The sequence below is a fragment of the Sciurus carolinensis genome, chromosome 1, assembly GCF_902686445.1.
Source record: "Sciurus carolinensis chromosome 1, mSciCar1.2, whole genome shotgun sequence".
NCBI classification, from domain to species: Eukaryota; Metazoa; Chordata; class Mammalia; order Rodentia; family Sciuridae; genus Sciurus; species Sciurus carolinensis.
This window is the reverse complement of record NC_062213.1, coordinates 93863737-93880004: the sequence shown is the minus strand read 5'-3', so window position 1 is coordinate 93880004 and position 16268 is coordinate 93863737. Positions and strand designations below refer to the sequence as shown.

General features: G+C 45.2%; 1 protein-coding gene across 1 annotated transcript in view; it reads right to left on the bottom strand.

The window, feature by feature from the left end:
• Window positions 1–14206, bottom strand: part of Smg5 (SMG5 nonsense mediated mRNA decay factor) — a 28410-nt gene extending 14204 nt beyond the window's left edge. Inside the window, exons 1-11 of the mRNA XM_047561672.1 lie at window positions 13983–14206; window positions 9988–10086; window positions 9277–9400; window positions 8567–8723; window positions 6567–6656; window positions 5285–5374; window positions 4554–4632; window positions 1736–1861; window positions 1570–1638; window positions 856–1064; window positions 84–221 (exon numbers count right to left, since the gene is read on the bottom strand). Of these exons, the coding sequence (XP_047417628.1) occupies window positions 84–221; window positions 856–1064; window positions 1570–1638; window positions 1736–1861; window positions 4554–4632; window positions 5285–5374; window positions 6567–6656; window positions 8567–8723; window positions 9277–9400; window positions 9988–10086; window positions 13983–14056 (1255 nt within the window). The 5' untranslated portion in view covers window positions 14057–14206. The remainder of the gene's footprint in view (window positions 1–83; window positions 222–855; window positions 1065–1569; window positions 1639–1735; window positions 1862–4553; window positions 4633–5284; window positions 5375–6566; window positions 6657–8566; window positions 8724–9276; window positions 9401–9987; window positions 10087–13982) is intronic.
• Window positions 14207–16268: the final 2062 nt, after the last annotated feature.

Sequence of the window (16268 nt, the reverse complement as noted above, 5' to 3'; positions counted from 1 at the left end):
CTCTGCACCCAACCCTGTTCCCTTCTTTATTCCCCATTCCCACACCAATCTTTCCATAATCACCGCCTCCCCCATTCTCCCACCTGTGCCATCGCTCTGGAAGGCCGGAACAGGGTTTTCGCCCTCTTCCAGCTCAGCCTGCAGTCGTATGTTGACATGATTGACGAGGTGGGAGAAGAGGGCCAGGGTGAAGGCAATGGCTGCACTGTACTGCTTGGATCCTGAAGCCAGGAAAGCCAGGCATTAGGGACCCAGGGCCTGATGAACAACAGGCACAACCAATTCCAACCCCATCTTACCTGTTCTCAACTCATCCAAGGATCTGACTACCCTTCCAAGCTTCTGCTAAGGTAAAAAAAATTTCCCAAGTCTCTGGACCCTCATCTCTCTTATAATCTAGAATGTACCAGCTCACCCTGTGCTCCCTCATATAAGCACATCTTCTTGTCCAAGCTCATCCTCCCTGGCTTCAAGGTGCTTCCCAATTACCCAAGTCCTCCCTGCCCCTCCCCTCCTTCCTTCAAATCTTGCTCTACATACACCTCTGTCACAAAGGCTTCCAGAAGTGCCTAAGTGCCCCCAACAGAAAGATCTGAATTCTGTTGGACTCATTAGCTACATATTTTGGCCCTCATCCTGGTCAAGTGTGCACATATTTGTGGGAGGGTGTACAGGGAACACACTGTTGCCTTTGCTCATTCACAGGTAAGGTTTCTTTGGCCCTCATTTCTCCCACAGCTAAACAGTGAAACAGTGAAGGGGCTACTTGTGGAAGGCAGTTTATGAATAAGGAGCTGCAAAACAGGGCAGTGAGAATCCCAGTCAGAGGGGAAAGAGGATCATGAGGAAGGTTACCTGCTCTCTTCAAGCTGTGCACACCCATAAGGCAGATGATGACCATCTGAAAGAGGAGCAAATCCGGGAGAAAAGCATATCCACTCTCATACTCCTCCTCCTCCTCACTGGCCAGGCTGAGGTTGGGCGAGGAGGGCAGGTAGAAGAGACAGAGGTTGAAGTCCTCCAAGACTGACTGGCAAAGTGAGGTCAGCTCTGAGTCCACAGAGCTATGGAAGGGCAGAAGTAACAGAGGAGGTCAGTGCTGGAGCTGAGGGAATTAGCAATATGAGACTCAGAGAAAGACCAAGTGGTCCTACAGGTGAGACCAGGGAAAGGGGACAGTGCTGGACTTATCTCCAAAGCAGGTAAAACAGGGGTGTAGCTCTGTAGTAAAGCACTTGCCTAACACACACAAGGCCCTGGGTTTCATCCCAGGATCACAAACAAACAAACAAAAAACACAAAGCAGACAGACAAAACAACATGGGACAGGGGGTTCTTTCTTCAACATTCAGGACCTACTTTGTCTCAGAGGGAAAGCTGCTGGAAGGAGGATGGGCATAGAACCCTTGGGCAAAAGAGTGAGGGATGCCAAGGATGGACTACCTGGCTAGACAATTTCCAATGGAGGGCAAAATCCAACAGTCAGCACCCTTCTAGACCTCCTGTGTAAAGGAGCAGTTATAACTGGGGCTCACACAATGTGGTTTTTGCTTGTCTTCCTCCACTCACCTGCTTTTGGGCTGCAGAAGGCTTTGCAGGTACATGAAGTTCACCAACAACCTCTTGATATCTTTACATCTAAACCAAGAGGAGCCCAGAGTAAATGTTGAGAGGCCCCAGAGTCCCTGCTGCACCGATGACAGAAAGGCCCAGTCTCACCACAGACCCCACTCACCTCTTTTTGCTGGGAGAGAGTTTCCGAGCCTCACACTTCTTCAGCTGGTGGTACATTTTGGCTGCCTTGTCATACAGTCGCTTGAGGTTCCCATAGGCTCCCTCAAAGGACACTTCTGACTGGATGCTGAAGGAGATAAGAGCGAGCTACTGAGTCTTGGCAGGGGAGAGGTGGAGAAGGGCATTTCACTCTACTGGGCTTTAGGAAACAATGTCACTAGTAAATATAGGCTGTCCCCCACCTCACCTTCCTTGTTATATTCAGGATAAAAGATTCCTGAGCTACCCAATAAATATACCCACGCAACTTCCAATTTTTTTGTTGTTATCACTTTTGCTATATTGGGACTTGAATCCAGGAGTTCTCTACTATACTCCCAGCCCTTTTTATTTTTTATTTTGAGACAGGGTATCGCTAAGTTGCTCAGGTTAAGCTTAAACTTTCAATTCTCCTGCCTCAGTTTCTCAAGTTGCTGGGGTTATAGGTATGAGCCACTGTGCCCAGTTCAACTTCCAGATTAATCTAAGTAAAACTGATATCTTACTCTCGATATTTAGAAAACAGACAACTAATCCTACTCTACATTATGAACTTAACTTAGTTTAATCACTAAAATACATTATCCTAACTACAAGATATAGCATTTAATGAGCATTTACTATAAGCAAATATATTTATGCACATTATTTGTTAATCTTCCCAACATTCATTCAAAAACAAATACGAAGCATCCTCTGTGTCAGGTAATGGGAGTACCCATTAAGTGTCCATGCTTAAAGAGAGGAAAGGGAGCCTGTGAGAACAAGGACATTGCCCAAGGTCGCACAGCTGACTCACGGCAGAGTTGAGACTCCAAGCCCATCTCACTACAAAACCAACAACCTTGGCACAACCTCACAAGCTCTGTCTTTTTGTCTTATTTTAAAACAACTTTTAGGGTTGGAAGTATAGCTCAGTGGTAGAGTGCTTGCCAAGTAGGCCCAAGTCTAACCCAGAAGGCAGATCAGCTGGGCATGGTGGCGCATGCCTATAATCCCAGCAGCTTGGGAGGCTGAGGCTGAGGCAGAGGATCATGAGTTCAAAGTCAGCCTCAGCGAAAGAGAGGTGCTAAGCAACTCAGTGAGACCCTGTCTCTAAATAAAATATAAAATAGGGCTGGGGATATGGTTCAGTGGTTGAGTGCCCCTGAGTTCAATCCCTGGTACCCCCATCCCAATAAAAAAAACTGAAGGCATGATAAATTCTTTAAAAAAAAAGAAAAAAGAAAAAGAAAAGAAATTGGCAGATCCTGTCAGGTGCAATGGCATGTGACTGTTATTCCAGCAACTTGGGAGGCTGAGGCAGGAGGACCTGAAGTTTAAGGCCAGCATGGGCAATTTAGCGAGACCCTCTCTCAAAATAAAAAATAAAAAAAGAGGTGGGGACATAGCTCAGTGATAAAGTATCCCTGGGTTCAATCCCCAGTACCAAAAAAATAAATAATAATAATAATAGCAATAATAGTAATCAAAGAAAAACTGGCAGTCTCTCAGGGCACTGTTCACTGTTGGAGCCTTGAGACACTGCGAGTCAATCCTGCAGACTTATCAGGCCTCTAGATCAGGAGAATTCCAAAGAATTCACCCTACACAGTACCACTGGGAAGAGAACAGTTGCCCACTGAACCCTGCCCAAATGCCTAACTCATACATCATGGAATACAATGGGTACCTCTCAGTGGGTACCTCCCAAATGTGTTTGGCTCTATTTTGAAGTGATTTACCCTAAAGTAAGCTTTTGAGTGTGATGAGGGGCCAAGAACAAGTAAGGGGGGGCATTCTCTGAAAGGCATTCAAGAAACAGGAAAGACACATGGAAAGTTTTAAACTTGGTAATCACACTGAAGAAGGAATGGATGTAGTGGCATAGTGAAGGGGGCCACGCTGCCCTGATCTAGAGAAAGTGCACCCAGGAACTAACACATGATTGACATAGGAAATAGGTTTCCTTGACCATGTAAACCAATAATTACAGCACATGGAATTAGACGACAGAATTAGGTATTGTACAGGCTGGGGATATAGCTTGGTTGGTAGATTGTTTGCCTCGCAAGCACAAGGCCCTGGGGTTCAAATCCCTAGCACCGCCAAAAAAAAAAAAAAAAAGAATTAGGTATTTTACTATATTACACTTTAACAATTGACCTTTTGAGCTAAGAAAACCATGCTATATACCCTTTGTTTGAAGTCAGCTCACTTTATAACCTCTCCTAAGAACCATTTGTCTTTAGCCCTGATTAAGTGAAAATGCGAGTTTTCCAGGCAGTTTATTCCACACTATAACAATCAATTTAATCAATGGCATTCCGGGCTACCTATCAGCCTCAAGGGCACTTAGTTATGAGGACCCAGTACCTCAAAACTAAACAATTTTGGGTGCCCTAAAACTTTGTATCTAAATTCTAAAAGCTGAGGGTCAGACCCAAGGAAGTAGTGATTCATCCTGCTACTAAGTTGGTCTTTCCATGTTATATCACTGCATTAAGACACTGAAGATCTAGAATTCTGAGATTCTTGTCAGAGGTCACTTGGGTAACATTTTATCAACTCTATCAAATATATTTCCTTCTTCAAGAAGACAGCAATCCTATATTTTGCATAAGATAGTGTTAAATAGTTATTTTAGCTATCCAAGTATCTACAAATCCATGTGGTTTGCCCTTAATCTACCATCCCACCTATCTATCTTAGCTAGGAGCTAGTGAAAGAAGGAAAAGAAGACAAAGCGGAAGGGATACAGACATGAGAGCAAGGCTGGGAAAGAGCTGACAAATACTCACCAGCGCAAGTAGCAATACATGGCTTCCACATTATAATACTTGCTGCCTGCAAGGGTGCCCAGCTGGTTGAAGGGCATTCCTGGAAAGAGAGAATTCATGCAGTCTAAGACCACAATACTCAGCCAAAGCTGCCAGGCTCAACCAATGATGAGCACTAGAGAGCTTGTGGGGAAAACAGGTGGGTCTGCAGGCAACTCTGGTGTCTAAGTTGATTAGTAGCTTAACTTTGTTCCTCCAGGGGATTACTTATCTCTATTTCCTAGCAGCCTGCTTCTGCCTGGTTGGCCAGGGGTTACCTGCCACTGTGGCTCTGCTGAGGATGATGGAACTCCATGGAGCCCTTTCCTCTCCCCTAGCTCAATGTTTTACCTGAGTTCCTTCCTACATCCCACATGCAAATCCCCATCTCTACCTACAATGGAATCTTACCCTTTCTCTCACTGCATCTCCTGTGGGGACAGCAGAAGTATGATTTCCTCTCTCTACAGAGATCTCACAGATGGGGAGATCGTCCCCTCCTTTTCTGCCTCCCTTCTTACTTGACTTTCCCATTTCTCTTCTCTTTCTACCATCTTCTGAGTGTGTATTATAAGGTGGAGAATGTATGAGAGAGCTAAGGGTAGCAAAAACCTGGAAGAAATGAGTATGAGGTCTGCCTGCCATCTCAATGGTACAATCTTCCTCTTAAAAAACCATACTGGTTTGGAGGCCCAACTAGGGGGTTCACTTACCAATTTGGGGAGCTACTGACAGGGCTTGATAGTAAAATCTCTCAGCTAGCAGCTCAGTGTCTACACCAGCTAATTCATTCTGATAGCGTGCTGCAGGAAAGAGAGGAAGAAGGGAAACAAGATGATTCCATGTTTCAGAAAACCTTCTCCCTCATCCAAAGCCCATTCCTAAGAGCTATAACAAGAACCTGGTAGATGGGCTGGGGATCTAGCTCAGTTGGTAGAGTGCTTGCCTTGCAAGCACAAGGCCCTGGGTTCAAATCCCCAGCACCGCCAAAAAAAAAAGAACCTGGTAGAGAGGGACCTGGGATAGGAGGCAGGTTGTGGGGTCTCAAACACAGTCCAAAACCTGTACGACCATGGACAAATTGCTTAATTCTCTCTTCTTTGTTGATTGGCTCAAAATATAAAGAATATTTAATTATGTAAAGAGGTTCTTTTGTGGGGGCATGGTAAGATACTGGGGATTTACACTAAGCTACAACCCCCATCTTTTTTTTGAGATAGTGTCTTGCTAAGGCCCTGTCTGCCCTTGAACTTGTGATCCTCCCTGCCTCAGTCTCTGGAGTTGCTGGGATTACAAGCATACCCCACTGCACTCAGCTAAACAGGATCTTCTTGATTATCTCTTCCCAGTGAAAGGGAGCTGCTACATTTTCTTGCAAAGAAAATTTGGTCCTGGAATGCAACTGCCTGATTCTACAAGGAAGACATCGCTAAGGATACACTAGTCTGCCTAATATGAAAGAGCTGACTCTCTGCACACAATGCCCATAAATTCAAGAGTGGGCTGCAGGCAGAGACAGGAGTCTTTATCAATGAAAGATAATGTGCCCAGTAGCTACACACCAGCAGCCTAATGAGGTGTAGTTGTCTATGAGGTATAGAGACCCACAGCCATAAAACGAGAGCACTTTTCCATTCTCAGATATATTTGTCAGGCAGAGAATGCTCCCTCAGGTCCTGCTTAAGTTCCTACTTGTCTAGGAGCCAACAAAGATGAAGGAGAGCATCAAGGAAGAAAGACAATAAGTTAAGATTTTCCTCACTATTGATCATCTTGACCTTCTCAAAGTTCAGAGGCTTTCCCCCTTTCTCTGATCCTCTCTGACTCCTAGGAGGGATCACTGTAAACTGAATGCAGGGGTGAAGTTTTCAGAGGCCAAACCACTTCTTCTGCTCTTCATTCATGTAAAAGGTGGTACCAACAAATAAAGCAGCCTGGGCCTTTCCTGTCACCCCAAAGAGAGGAAATAAATAATAGATAGGTGCAGGTTCTTACACAAATCCCCCAGGTACACCAGACATCGGTGGCAAGCCATCTGTGCCCAATCCATCTCCTTCCCTGAGGCAGATACTGGCTTCTTGCATCCTGAAAGACAGAAATTGATTTTTTTAAATTTTTTAAAATATTTTTTAAATATTTTTTTAGTTGATGGACCATTTATTCATTTATTTATATGCAGTGCTAAGAATCAAACCCAGTGCCTCACACTAGCAAGGGAAGTGCTCTACCACTGAGCCAAACCCCAGCTCATGACAGACTGATTTCTGAGTCCATTCCTCTTCCCCAACCTAAGCAGAAACATTCTAAGTGGAGAAAGGAGAAAACTGAAGGGCCAGCCTTGGAACCATGTCTTCTGGGGCAGAGAAGACACTCACCTAAGATGCAGGGAGATACAGAGGTTCATAGGCAGGATTCACTCACAAGATAGGAAGGAATCGGAAGAGCAGGGCTAAGTCCTAAACCCAGGACAGCACCCTGGGAGAAGGTTATCTAAAAGGTTACCATAGGAAGGCTTCCAGAAAGGAGAAAGAGATGAGGCTCAAGAATCAGGAAGGTCAAGGGTACCTTTTATAGAAGCTACCTATATTAAGATAAAAGATTTGAGTAAAGATGAGAAACTAACTTGCCCAGAAGAATGGCATGTGAATGAGACCTAGGCAAATGCTCCTGATTTCTACCTGGTAGAAGCCCACATAGGAGGCAGCCACTGGAGAATCTTCCAGAGAGTAGACAAATGAGCTTGCCCTGCCTAAGGACTAGTGATGGCCAAGAGCAAATCTGCCTGGGCTTTCACCTCTCTCTTCACCTAAGCAGCCTTGTAATTTCAGTTCAGAAAGCTCGAGCTCTTTGGATACCAATTTTCCCACATGGCAGGTACAGGTTTAAATGTCTACAGCATCAACTTAATCCCCACACAACTCCATGAAGCAGTTAATACTCCCATTTCACAGTGGAGTAAATCAGTCACAGAGCTCGTTAGTGACACAGCCAAATTTAAAACACAGGCTAGTTTCAGAGACCCTTTTCTCATCTATTCCAATTTACAGACTCTCTCACAGGTGTGTAGTTCCCATTCTGAAAAACCCTTCCAAATGTTTTCTGTAGAAATCTCTTAGTAGGCTGAATGAAGAAAACATCAATGATGAGGAAAACTAAAGTGGTGTGGGGAAATGACTCTTTGAAACAACTTTTGAGGATGTGGACCCAAAAGTTCATGTGGCTATCTGGCAAAACCTACAGACACCATCTTGGAATAATTTTGTCGTTATTTTATAGTACTGAGGACCGAACCCAAGGCCTCATGCATGCTACACAAGCACTGTACCACTGAGCTATACCTACCATTGTTTAAAAATGTTTTTAAATGCACAAAACACAGATGCTCTGCTTCTGACCAGAGAATACTGCCATGTGGCAGCAAGGACATGACTTCCATCTCTGTTTGTCCTGGTGGTGGGTGGGGGCAAGGTTTCAGGGGAGGAAAGGTGACACAGTAAGGAGATTGAGGGAAGGAGTTCTACAAGGTAGATGAACTGAAAAGAAAACTGCCAACTACAAAAGGAGGTAAAACAACTATAGCTGCCAGTACCTCAACTGGCTGAAAAGGGATTTGCACTGTCTTGAAAGATTGTCCACAACTTTCTCAACATTTCTAAAGATTTCAATACTTTCATCAAACATTGGAAAATAATCTCTAAAGTCAAAAGAAACAGTGCCAGCAAAATTCAAATGGAGGAAGAAAAGAAATATTATTAATATCATCTTCCAGTGCCAGAAGTATTCTAAAATATTTCTGGTTCTTCCTCCCACCTCCACATTGGTCCACAATTCCAAGCCTCTCTACTTCCTTAACATCTTTACCCTAACTCAGAGACTGGTTAAATCTAAGTTTCATGAAGCCTGGCTGGGTTGCAAGCTACACAAACCCTGAAGGACAAGGCAGAAAGTGAGGCACAAGAATCTACTCCTCAAGTCCACCTTCAGGTTTCACTAACCTATAAGGGGGTCGGTGACGTGGGTCCAGTCAATGCAGCACTGTAGTTCAAGCTGGTAGTGGGACTGGATATAGAGGAGGAGATGCTGGTAGAAGCCAATACCAGCCACCAGGTGTGTCCTGTAGGCACATTCCAAGGTGCTCCGGCTGTGGATGTGCTGGAGATTGGGAAAGGGAAGGGACTGGCTAAACAATAAGCTCAGTGTACCACTCCCCCACGCCCCCACCCTGCTCACCCCACTGAGGAAATAAACTTATCTTTTTTTTCTTTTTGATTAAACCCAAGGGTACTCTATCACTCAGCTACACCTCAGTCCCTTTATTTTTTGAGTAAGTTCTTCCTACACTGCTGAAGTTGGTCTCTAACTTACCATCCTCCTGCCTCAGTCTTCTGAGTTGCTGGGATTACAGACATGTGCCACTGCACCAGGCACAAATTTATCTTCTTGACTGTGGAACCTTATCCATATCTCTTCTCACTCGCAAGTAACCCCTATATCTTTGGATCTACCTCTCTGTGTCACCCCTTCTGGGACCAGGCTCCCTTCCTTCTTGAATATGGATTATGTCTGACTCCTTCCCTCCTTTCTGCCATCTTTTCCATGGCTTCCCCACCTCCAACCATGCTCTAGGCCCAGTTTCCCAGCTGTCTCTTCCTTAGCTTCCCCTCTTTAGTGAAGTTTCTTCCCAAGTTCGAGGACCTCCCCTTACCTTTTTGTTAGTCTTGATAAGCTGGATAACCTCATAGTACACCTTTCTCCACAGCAGTTCCTCAGCCTTCCTTCCATAGTCCACTGGATGCAGGAACATAAGCTTGACGCAGAGTTCACGCAGCCTGAGAGTGGGTAAGGGAGCATGAAAGAGATGGCCCATCCCTGGGTGAGGGACACAAGAACTGAGGGCAGGGAGGCATGTGCCAATATACTCCCACCAATAAATCTATGTGCTTGACAAGAGATTAATTAGAGTCAATATGATCCAGAACAATAGCAGTACAGAAAGTAGTGTGCGAGCCCCAAAAAACAGATGCAGGAAGCAACAAGAAGTTTAACAGTCTTCATTTTTCCCCTCTGCACCTTTCACTCCTCTTTCTCTGCCTTCTTACCCCCCCTTTCTCTCTTTGCCTTCATGGCCAACTCCTTCAAATGCTTTTTTTTTTTTTTTTTATGTGGGAGGAGGTGATATTTGGGATTGAACCCAGAGGCAGGTGCTCTACTACTGAACTACTTCCCTAGCCCTTCTTGGTTTTGGAGAAGGGGGCTCACTAAATTGGTCAGGCTGGTCTGGAACTTGCATTCCTCCTGGCTCAGTCTCCCAAGTCACTGGAATTCCAGACATGCGCCACCACACCCAGCTCAAATGCCACTCTGATGGAGATAGGCAGGGAAACAGTAAGGATTGGTGGTTTACTCTCCAGCTTACTTGTTCCTCAGGCTAATGTTCTCTGGTTTGAACACTTCTTGATAAGCAGTTTTGTTGCAAAGGATGAGGTCAAGTCGATGCACAGCCTCCACCACAGCCCTATAGGGAAATACAGGCAAAGAGCCCAAGTCACAAGCATGGTTCACCTCAGATGCTAATTCTAAAGGGGAGGGAAAATGAAACAACTGCAGGCTAAGGTCCATACAAAGCAAGATGAACACATTCTCCATCTTACACAGCAGCCACCCAACCAGAGGACATCTGGAAATTGTCAATGATGCAGACATTTTCAGCTGTCACAATGGACATAGGGGTATGCGTGCTACTAGCATTTAGTGGATACTGACAGACATCCTAGAATGCACAGGGTAGCCCACCACAATAGAGAATTATCCTGTCCAAAAATGTCAATCATGTCAAGGTATAGAAACTGTGATATGGGAAAGAAGACTCTCCCAATTGAAACAGTACAGGCTGTGATGACAGGCAGAAAAGCTTAAGAGTGAACCCTGGCTGTGTTTTTGGGCAAATTTTCTAAATTCTTAAAGGTTACAATATCAATAAAAAAACAGACATAATAATAGTAGCTACTCAGAGGATGGTTGTAAGGATTAAATGGCAATAATTTATCTGAAGTTTTGTTATATGGGAAGCATTCAATAAAGAATGGAAAAATGAAAGGATCGTTACTATTATTCAAGGGCTTATTATCTCTGACCTAAAATCTCTGATGTAAAAGTCTGCTTTGGAATTGCAAGGTATGAGAAGATAAGAGGGACTCTTAAGCTGTTCAGTCATAAGGTTTCCTGGATTCTACTGAAGGACTACTGAACACAGTGGTTAAATGTAAGCCTGACACTAGGCTGCCTGGGTTCAAATCCTAGCTCTATTTACCAGTTATCTGATGCTGAGCAAAATATCCAACTTCCTTAATGTCTCAGTTCACCCCACTATAAAATGAGAATGTAATCACCTACCTTGTGAGGATTAATATATAAAGTATTTATGATAGTGCCTGATACATAGCAAACATTCACCAAGTGTTAGCTTCTAACCTTCTTGCTATAGAAGGATAAGGGGGAGAGTCAAGACACTAACTCTGTCACAACAGGAAAGAAAGAGGCACAGAAACTACAGTGGATAGCCAGAAGTCCCAGAGGTAGGTGTCAACTCTGGAAGGGTAAAACCCAAAGGACAGCAGGCAGTAGCTGTGAGAATAGGTAAATCAGACATAGTTGTGGACCAGAAAAACAGAGCAGCCCAAAACCAAAGGTTGATGATTCCCAGAACAAACAGATGTGTTCCCAAGCAGGTCACAGCAGGCTGGCACTTGGTGGTGGTGTTGGCTTAGGTGGTACACCAATAAAAGCTGCCCTGTACAGGGCCAAGTGACTGCCAGCACCCAGCTGAGTGGGTGGGACAGCAATCAGGCCTTCTTACAGGCCATCTTGAGCTCAGTATTTCTCCAAACATCTTCTGGGCTACCAAGAGGTGAGAGTCAGGCCCTTCTAGCCAGTCAGGGACAGCAGCAGTGATTTACTGACACCAGCTTAGTACCCAGGGCAGGAATTCTTTTTTTAAATTTATTTTATTTTATTTTTTTAAAGAGATAGGGTCTCGCTATGTTCCCAGGGTAGCCTTAAATGAACCCAGCTCAAAAGATCCTCCCGCTCCAGCCTCCTGAGTAACTAGGACAACAGGCAAAAGCCACTATATCCAGCAATGCAGGGTTTTTAATGTCAGTGCCACAGACAAATCTAACAGGAGTGTGTGTGCATTTTTCTTTTTCTTTTTGGTGTTGGGGACTGAACCCAGGGCTACAGAGTTGTAGCTAGATGGTTACAGTTGAGCTATAACCCCAGCCCAGGTGTATTTTTATGGATAGACTCTAGAACTCTTACATTCTCAATCTAAAAATGGTTAATAATCACTACTCTGGAATCTTATTACAAATTTGAGAGGACTCAGCACTTTTTTCTCCATTCCCCATCAGATCATAAGGTCTTCTATGAAACTATAATCTTTTTTTTTTTTTTGGGGGGGGGGGCAGAAATGGGGATTGAACCCAGGGCATTTTACCACCATGTTACATCCCCAATCCTTTTTAGTTTTTTTTTTTTTTTTTTTTTTTTTTGGAGACAGGATCTCTCTAAGTTGCTGAGGCTTGCCTTGAACTTGGAATCCTCTTGTCTCTGTCTCCAGAGTCACTGGGATTACAGGTGTGCACCACCGTACCCAGCTACTATTGTCTCATTCACTACTGTAATTCCAAGCCTTGCATGGTGTTGAAAAAGAAAAATGTTTTTAAAATAAATAACTACTTAACTAGCCTAATAAATTAATTGGTGCTTGTGTTCCTTCCAGCAACACTTTTCTTATTGTCAGTCATAAAATATTCAGAATTTCATATCTTTAAACAGCTAGGTATGGGAGCTTCCCAAATTAACTGAAACCCAGTGACAGCTCCACAGTTTAACAACAAAAATATTTTAGGAAAAGAAACCAGACCTCCCTCCCAGTTCCTTCCACAATCACCATTGTTATAACAAATAAATAATAAAAACAGAGACTGGATGTCTCAAATGTTTACCCTACTCAAAGCCAACAAGGCACAATTAGAGGTACAGATACCCATGTGCACACATGTAAGCCACACATGCAAACATACTGGCTTAAGTCAGTCAGTCCTGTGAAGATCAGGGTTTGAGAAAGAACTAGATGGGAGACAAATTAGAATGGACCAAGCCATCCCCCAAAGCTGGAGAGAAGGAATTTGCACACTGCCTACGCTCTGTCTGAAAGACACCAATGACACTCAGCAGCATGACATGAGGCACACATGCCACCACTAGCCAAATCCTCACCAGCTTGGGGACTGTAGGGCAGCCTACAGTGGGTGCCCAGGGGCTGCTGGATTGGATCACTTTTCTATTTTTGGAATGGCCTATACTCCCCTCAGCTTTCTGGCTTACAAGGCCAGAGCTGACTGGGATGCCTACCCAGGAAGGAAAAAACAACCCATTTTCTTTCACTGCCAAGATGGGGCCCAAGGATCCAAGGGTAGTCTTTTCAGGCAAACATTTCTGTTCAACAGAGACAGGGTTAAATGAAAATCCCAAACCCTACTTCCTACTACAAAGCAGAAAACTGAGTTTCGTTTCTGTGCTTCATCCTATTATAATCCAGTTCCAGGGTCCATATTCTAGCTGACCTATACAAAAATTCTTCCAATGAAGTTGGGAAGACCTCATACTGGTCTGTTCCCAGCAGAGGCCTGAAGGGCTGAAGATGTGACTTGAGGAGTGTGGGTGGGACTGTGGGAATTAGAAATCAGGAATGGAAGTTGCCTGGCAAGGGACTGTATTCATGAGTCCTGAAATGGGCTCCCATGTCCTAAGAACGAGCTGCACCCAGTCTTTCATGACCCTTCCGAACCAACACAGCTAGTCTTTCAGTCTTTCTTCTCATTCAGACTCCCCCAAATTAGAGATTTATGGGACTTCATAGTGTATCCAATCCAAATCTCTCCTTTTAAGGAAGAAGAAACTGAGGCCCAAGGTCAAGAGCAAAGCAAGAACCTAAACCCGGTTCTGTGGACTTCTGCCTAGGACTCTTACCTGAAAATCCTACAGAGCTAAGCATCGTTCCCTTCCGGGTTTTCCTCCATCTGTTATCCCCGCCACCCTCATCTACCCAACCCCTCCAGTCCCTAATTCCCACCTCATTCCCATCCCAACTCTGCAAAGCTCCGTGCCCACCCCAAGCTCACTGCAGAAGGGATTACTCCACGTGCTTTCCTCCAAAACTCCCACCCACTCAATTCCTCCATCCCAGGGTTATGGGACCCCGCCCCCGACGCCCTCCAAAATTGCACTCTCCTACCCCACCCCGCCAGCGTCTCAGCCCGGCACCCGGCCCCGCCTGCCCGGGAGGCCCCGCCCCTTGCCGTCCCCCACTTCCCTCGGCAGCTGCACTCACGCCCCGGCCCCTCTCACCGGTAAAGCCGCTTAGTGTGGAGGACCTTTGCTTCGGGCTCGCTGCTTTCCCCTGTAGGGGGGCCTTGGCTCATGGTGCCCGGGTCCGGGGGCGGCTCCCGGTCACAGGCCCCCGCCACCCACCACTGCCTCCACCACTGCCGTCTCCGGCCGTAGCCGCAGCCGCCACCGCCGCCGGCCCTGCTCGGCCGCCATCGCTGTGAGGCGGCTGCCCGCGACAGCTCCTCCTCCTCCTGCAAAATCTCGCGAGAGCAGCTCCACTGTTGCGGGCCAGTGGCCTGCTGCTACCAAATCTCGCGAAAATCGTTTTCCCTCCCGGGAAGTTACCAGAACCAACTCTGGGCATCATGGCCTCTTTCCGGCTTCTCCCTTGAGAAAAACTTTATTGACAAAGCTGTCGGGGAAGTGACAACAAACTCAGGCCGCTAAAGCTAAACTGGATCTGGGCAGGTGGACTTACAGATGAGAGCTTGATTTTGCTGTGCCCTACAGTGGTTATTTGATCCATCCTTCTGCCTCTTAATCCCCACCCCCATTTGAACCAAGCCCCTTTCATATTACTGATTAGAATGATTCCAGTTGTTTCCCCCTCCCCATAACTTAGAAAAATAATGTGTAAAAGTTCCTTTGGAAAGGCCAAGCATCATATGGCGCTGAGGCTTTGGAAGACAAAGCGCCTCGACCCTTCATCTTACCCTCCCAAAGATTTCCAGCTTGCAAATCCTCTCTCACCAACCCAGCAAACATTCATTGAACACTTGCTGTCATCTAACAACAGTACTGGGTTCTGGGAACATAGCTAGATCCTGTCCTCACCTTCACAAAGCTCAAACGATCTCAGGGATAATATTGCATAGAAATGAGAAGCCAATAACACAGCCTCGTGGTGCGCACCTGCAATCCCAAGGACTCAGGAGGCTGAGACAGGAGTATCGCAGATTCAAGGCCAATCTCAACAATTTAGGCCCTGAGCAATTTAGAAGACACAGTCTCAAGTGAAACACGTGGTGGTGCGCTCCTGTAATCCCAGTGGCTTGGGAGGCTGAGGCAGGAGGATCATGTGTTCCAAGCCAACCTCAACAATTTAGCGAGGTTTTAAGCAACTCAGCAAGACCTTGTCTCTAAATAAAATACAAAAAAAGGGCTGGGGATGTGGCTTAGTCGTTAAGCACCCCTGGGTTCAATAACCGGTACCAAAAAGAAAAGATAAATTAGAAGCCATTTCCTTATATTTCTGCCCCCACTCCCCATGCTCTCATTAGAAAGATCAACTTTGGCTAGGTATGTATCCCAGCAGAATAGCATTTGCCTAACATGAGAGGCCCTGACTTCACAAGAAAAGAAAGATCAGCTTCTATCTAACTTGAATGCCTATTGCTTTCTAACCCTTAAACCTAAGCTATAAAGCAAGGTGTTTGGGGGTCTGTGTACACAGTATAATGGGAATATAAGTCCCCCTTATACCATTCTGCTTCTGGCTCCAGGCACTGAACCTTTCCATTCCTGAAACAGCCTTAAGTCTTTCCCACCTAGTAGCCTTTCACTTAAGATTCCGCTACCTGGAACAGTTATATACTCTGATTTCTCATTGAGTTTCAGCTCAAATGTTACCTTATCAAACAGGTTTTCCCCATAGAAATTGCCCTACTGAGTTGTTAAGGTTTTTTTTTTTTTTTTTTTTTTTTTTTTCTTTTAGATGGGACTGGGGGTTGAACCCCCGGGGATGTTTTACCACTCATCTACATCCCCATCCCTTTTTATTTTGTGGCAGGGTCATATTTAGCTGCTGAGGGTCTTGCTAAACTGCTGAGGCTGGTCTCAAACTTGCATTCCTTCCGCCTCCGAGTCACTGGGATTACAAACATGCACCACAACACCTGGCTGAGTCTTTTTTATTATATGTTAACCCAATAGAACATAAGCAAGAGGGCAGAGATTTTGACTGTCATCATCTTCTCTTCTGTGTCTGTGCCTAGAATAGTGCATAGCTAATAACAGATGCTTAATAAACATCCATTGAATAAATGTACAAATACCATCTTGTTTTCTAGGTATCTTACTCCAAGCATGCTTTGGTGCATAAATTCATTCTTCCCCCTTTTGCTTTCCTGAGCTGGGAGCTCTTACACCTCTGCCCCAGGTGTTTAGAACACAAACTTATCTCTATGCTCAGCTGCACCCCCATTTTCAGAAAGGATGACGTCTTCCACTAATGCTTTTTCTGTCGGAGGATTTCGCTGGGCGTGTCCTGCCCCTTTAATCTGGGCCCCACCTGCTCTGGTCAGA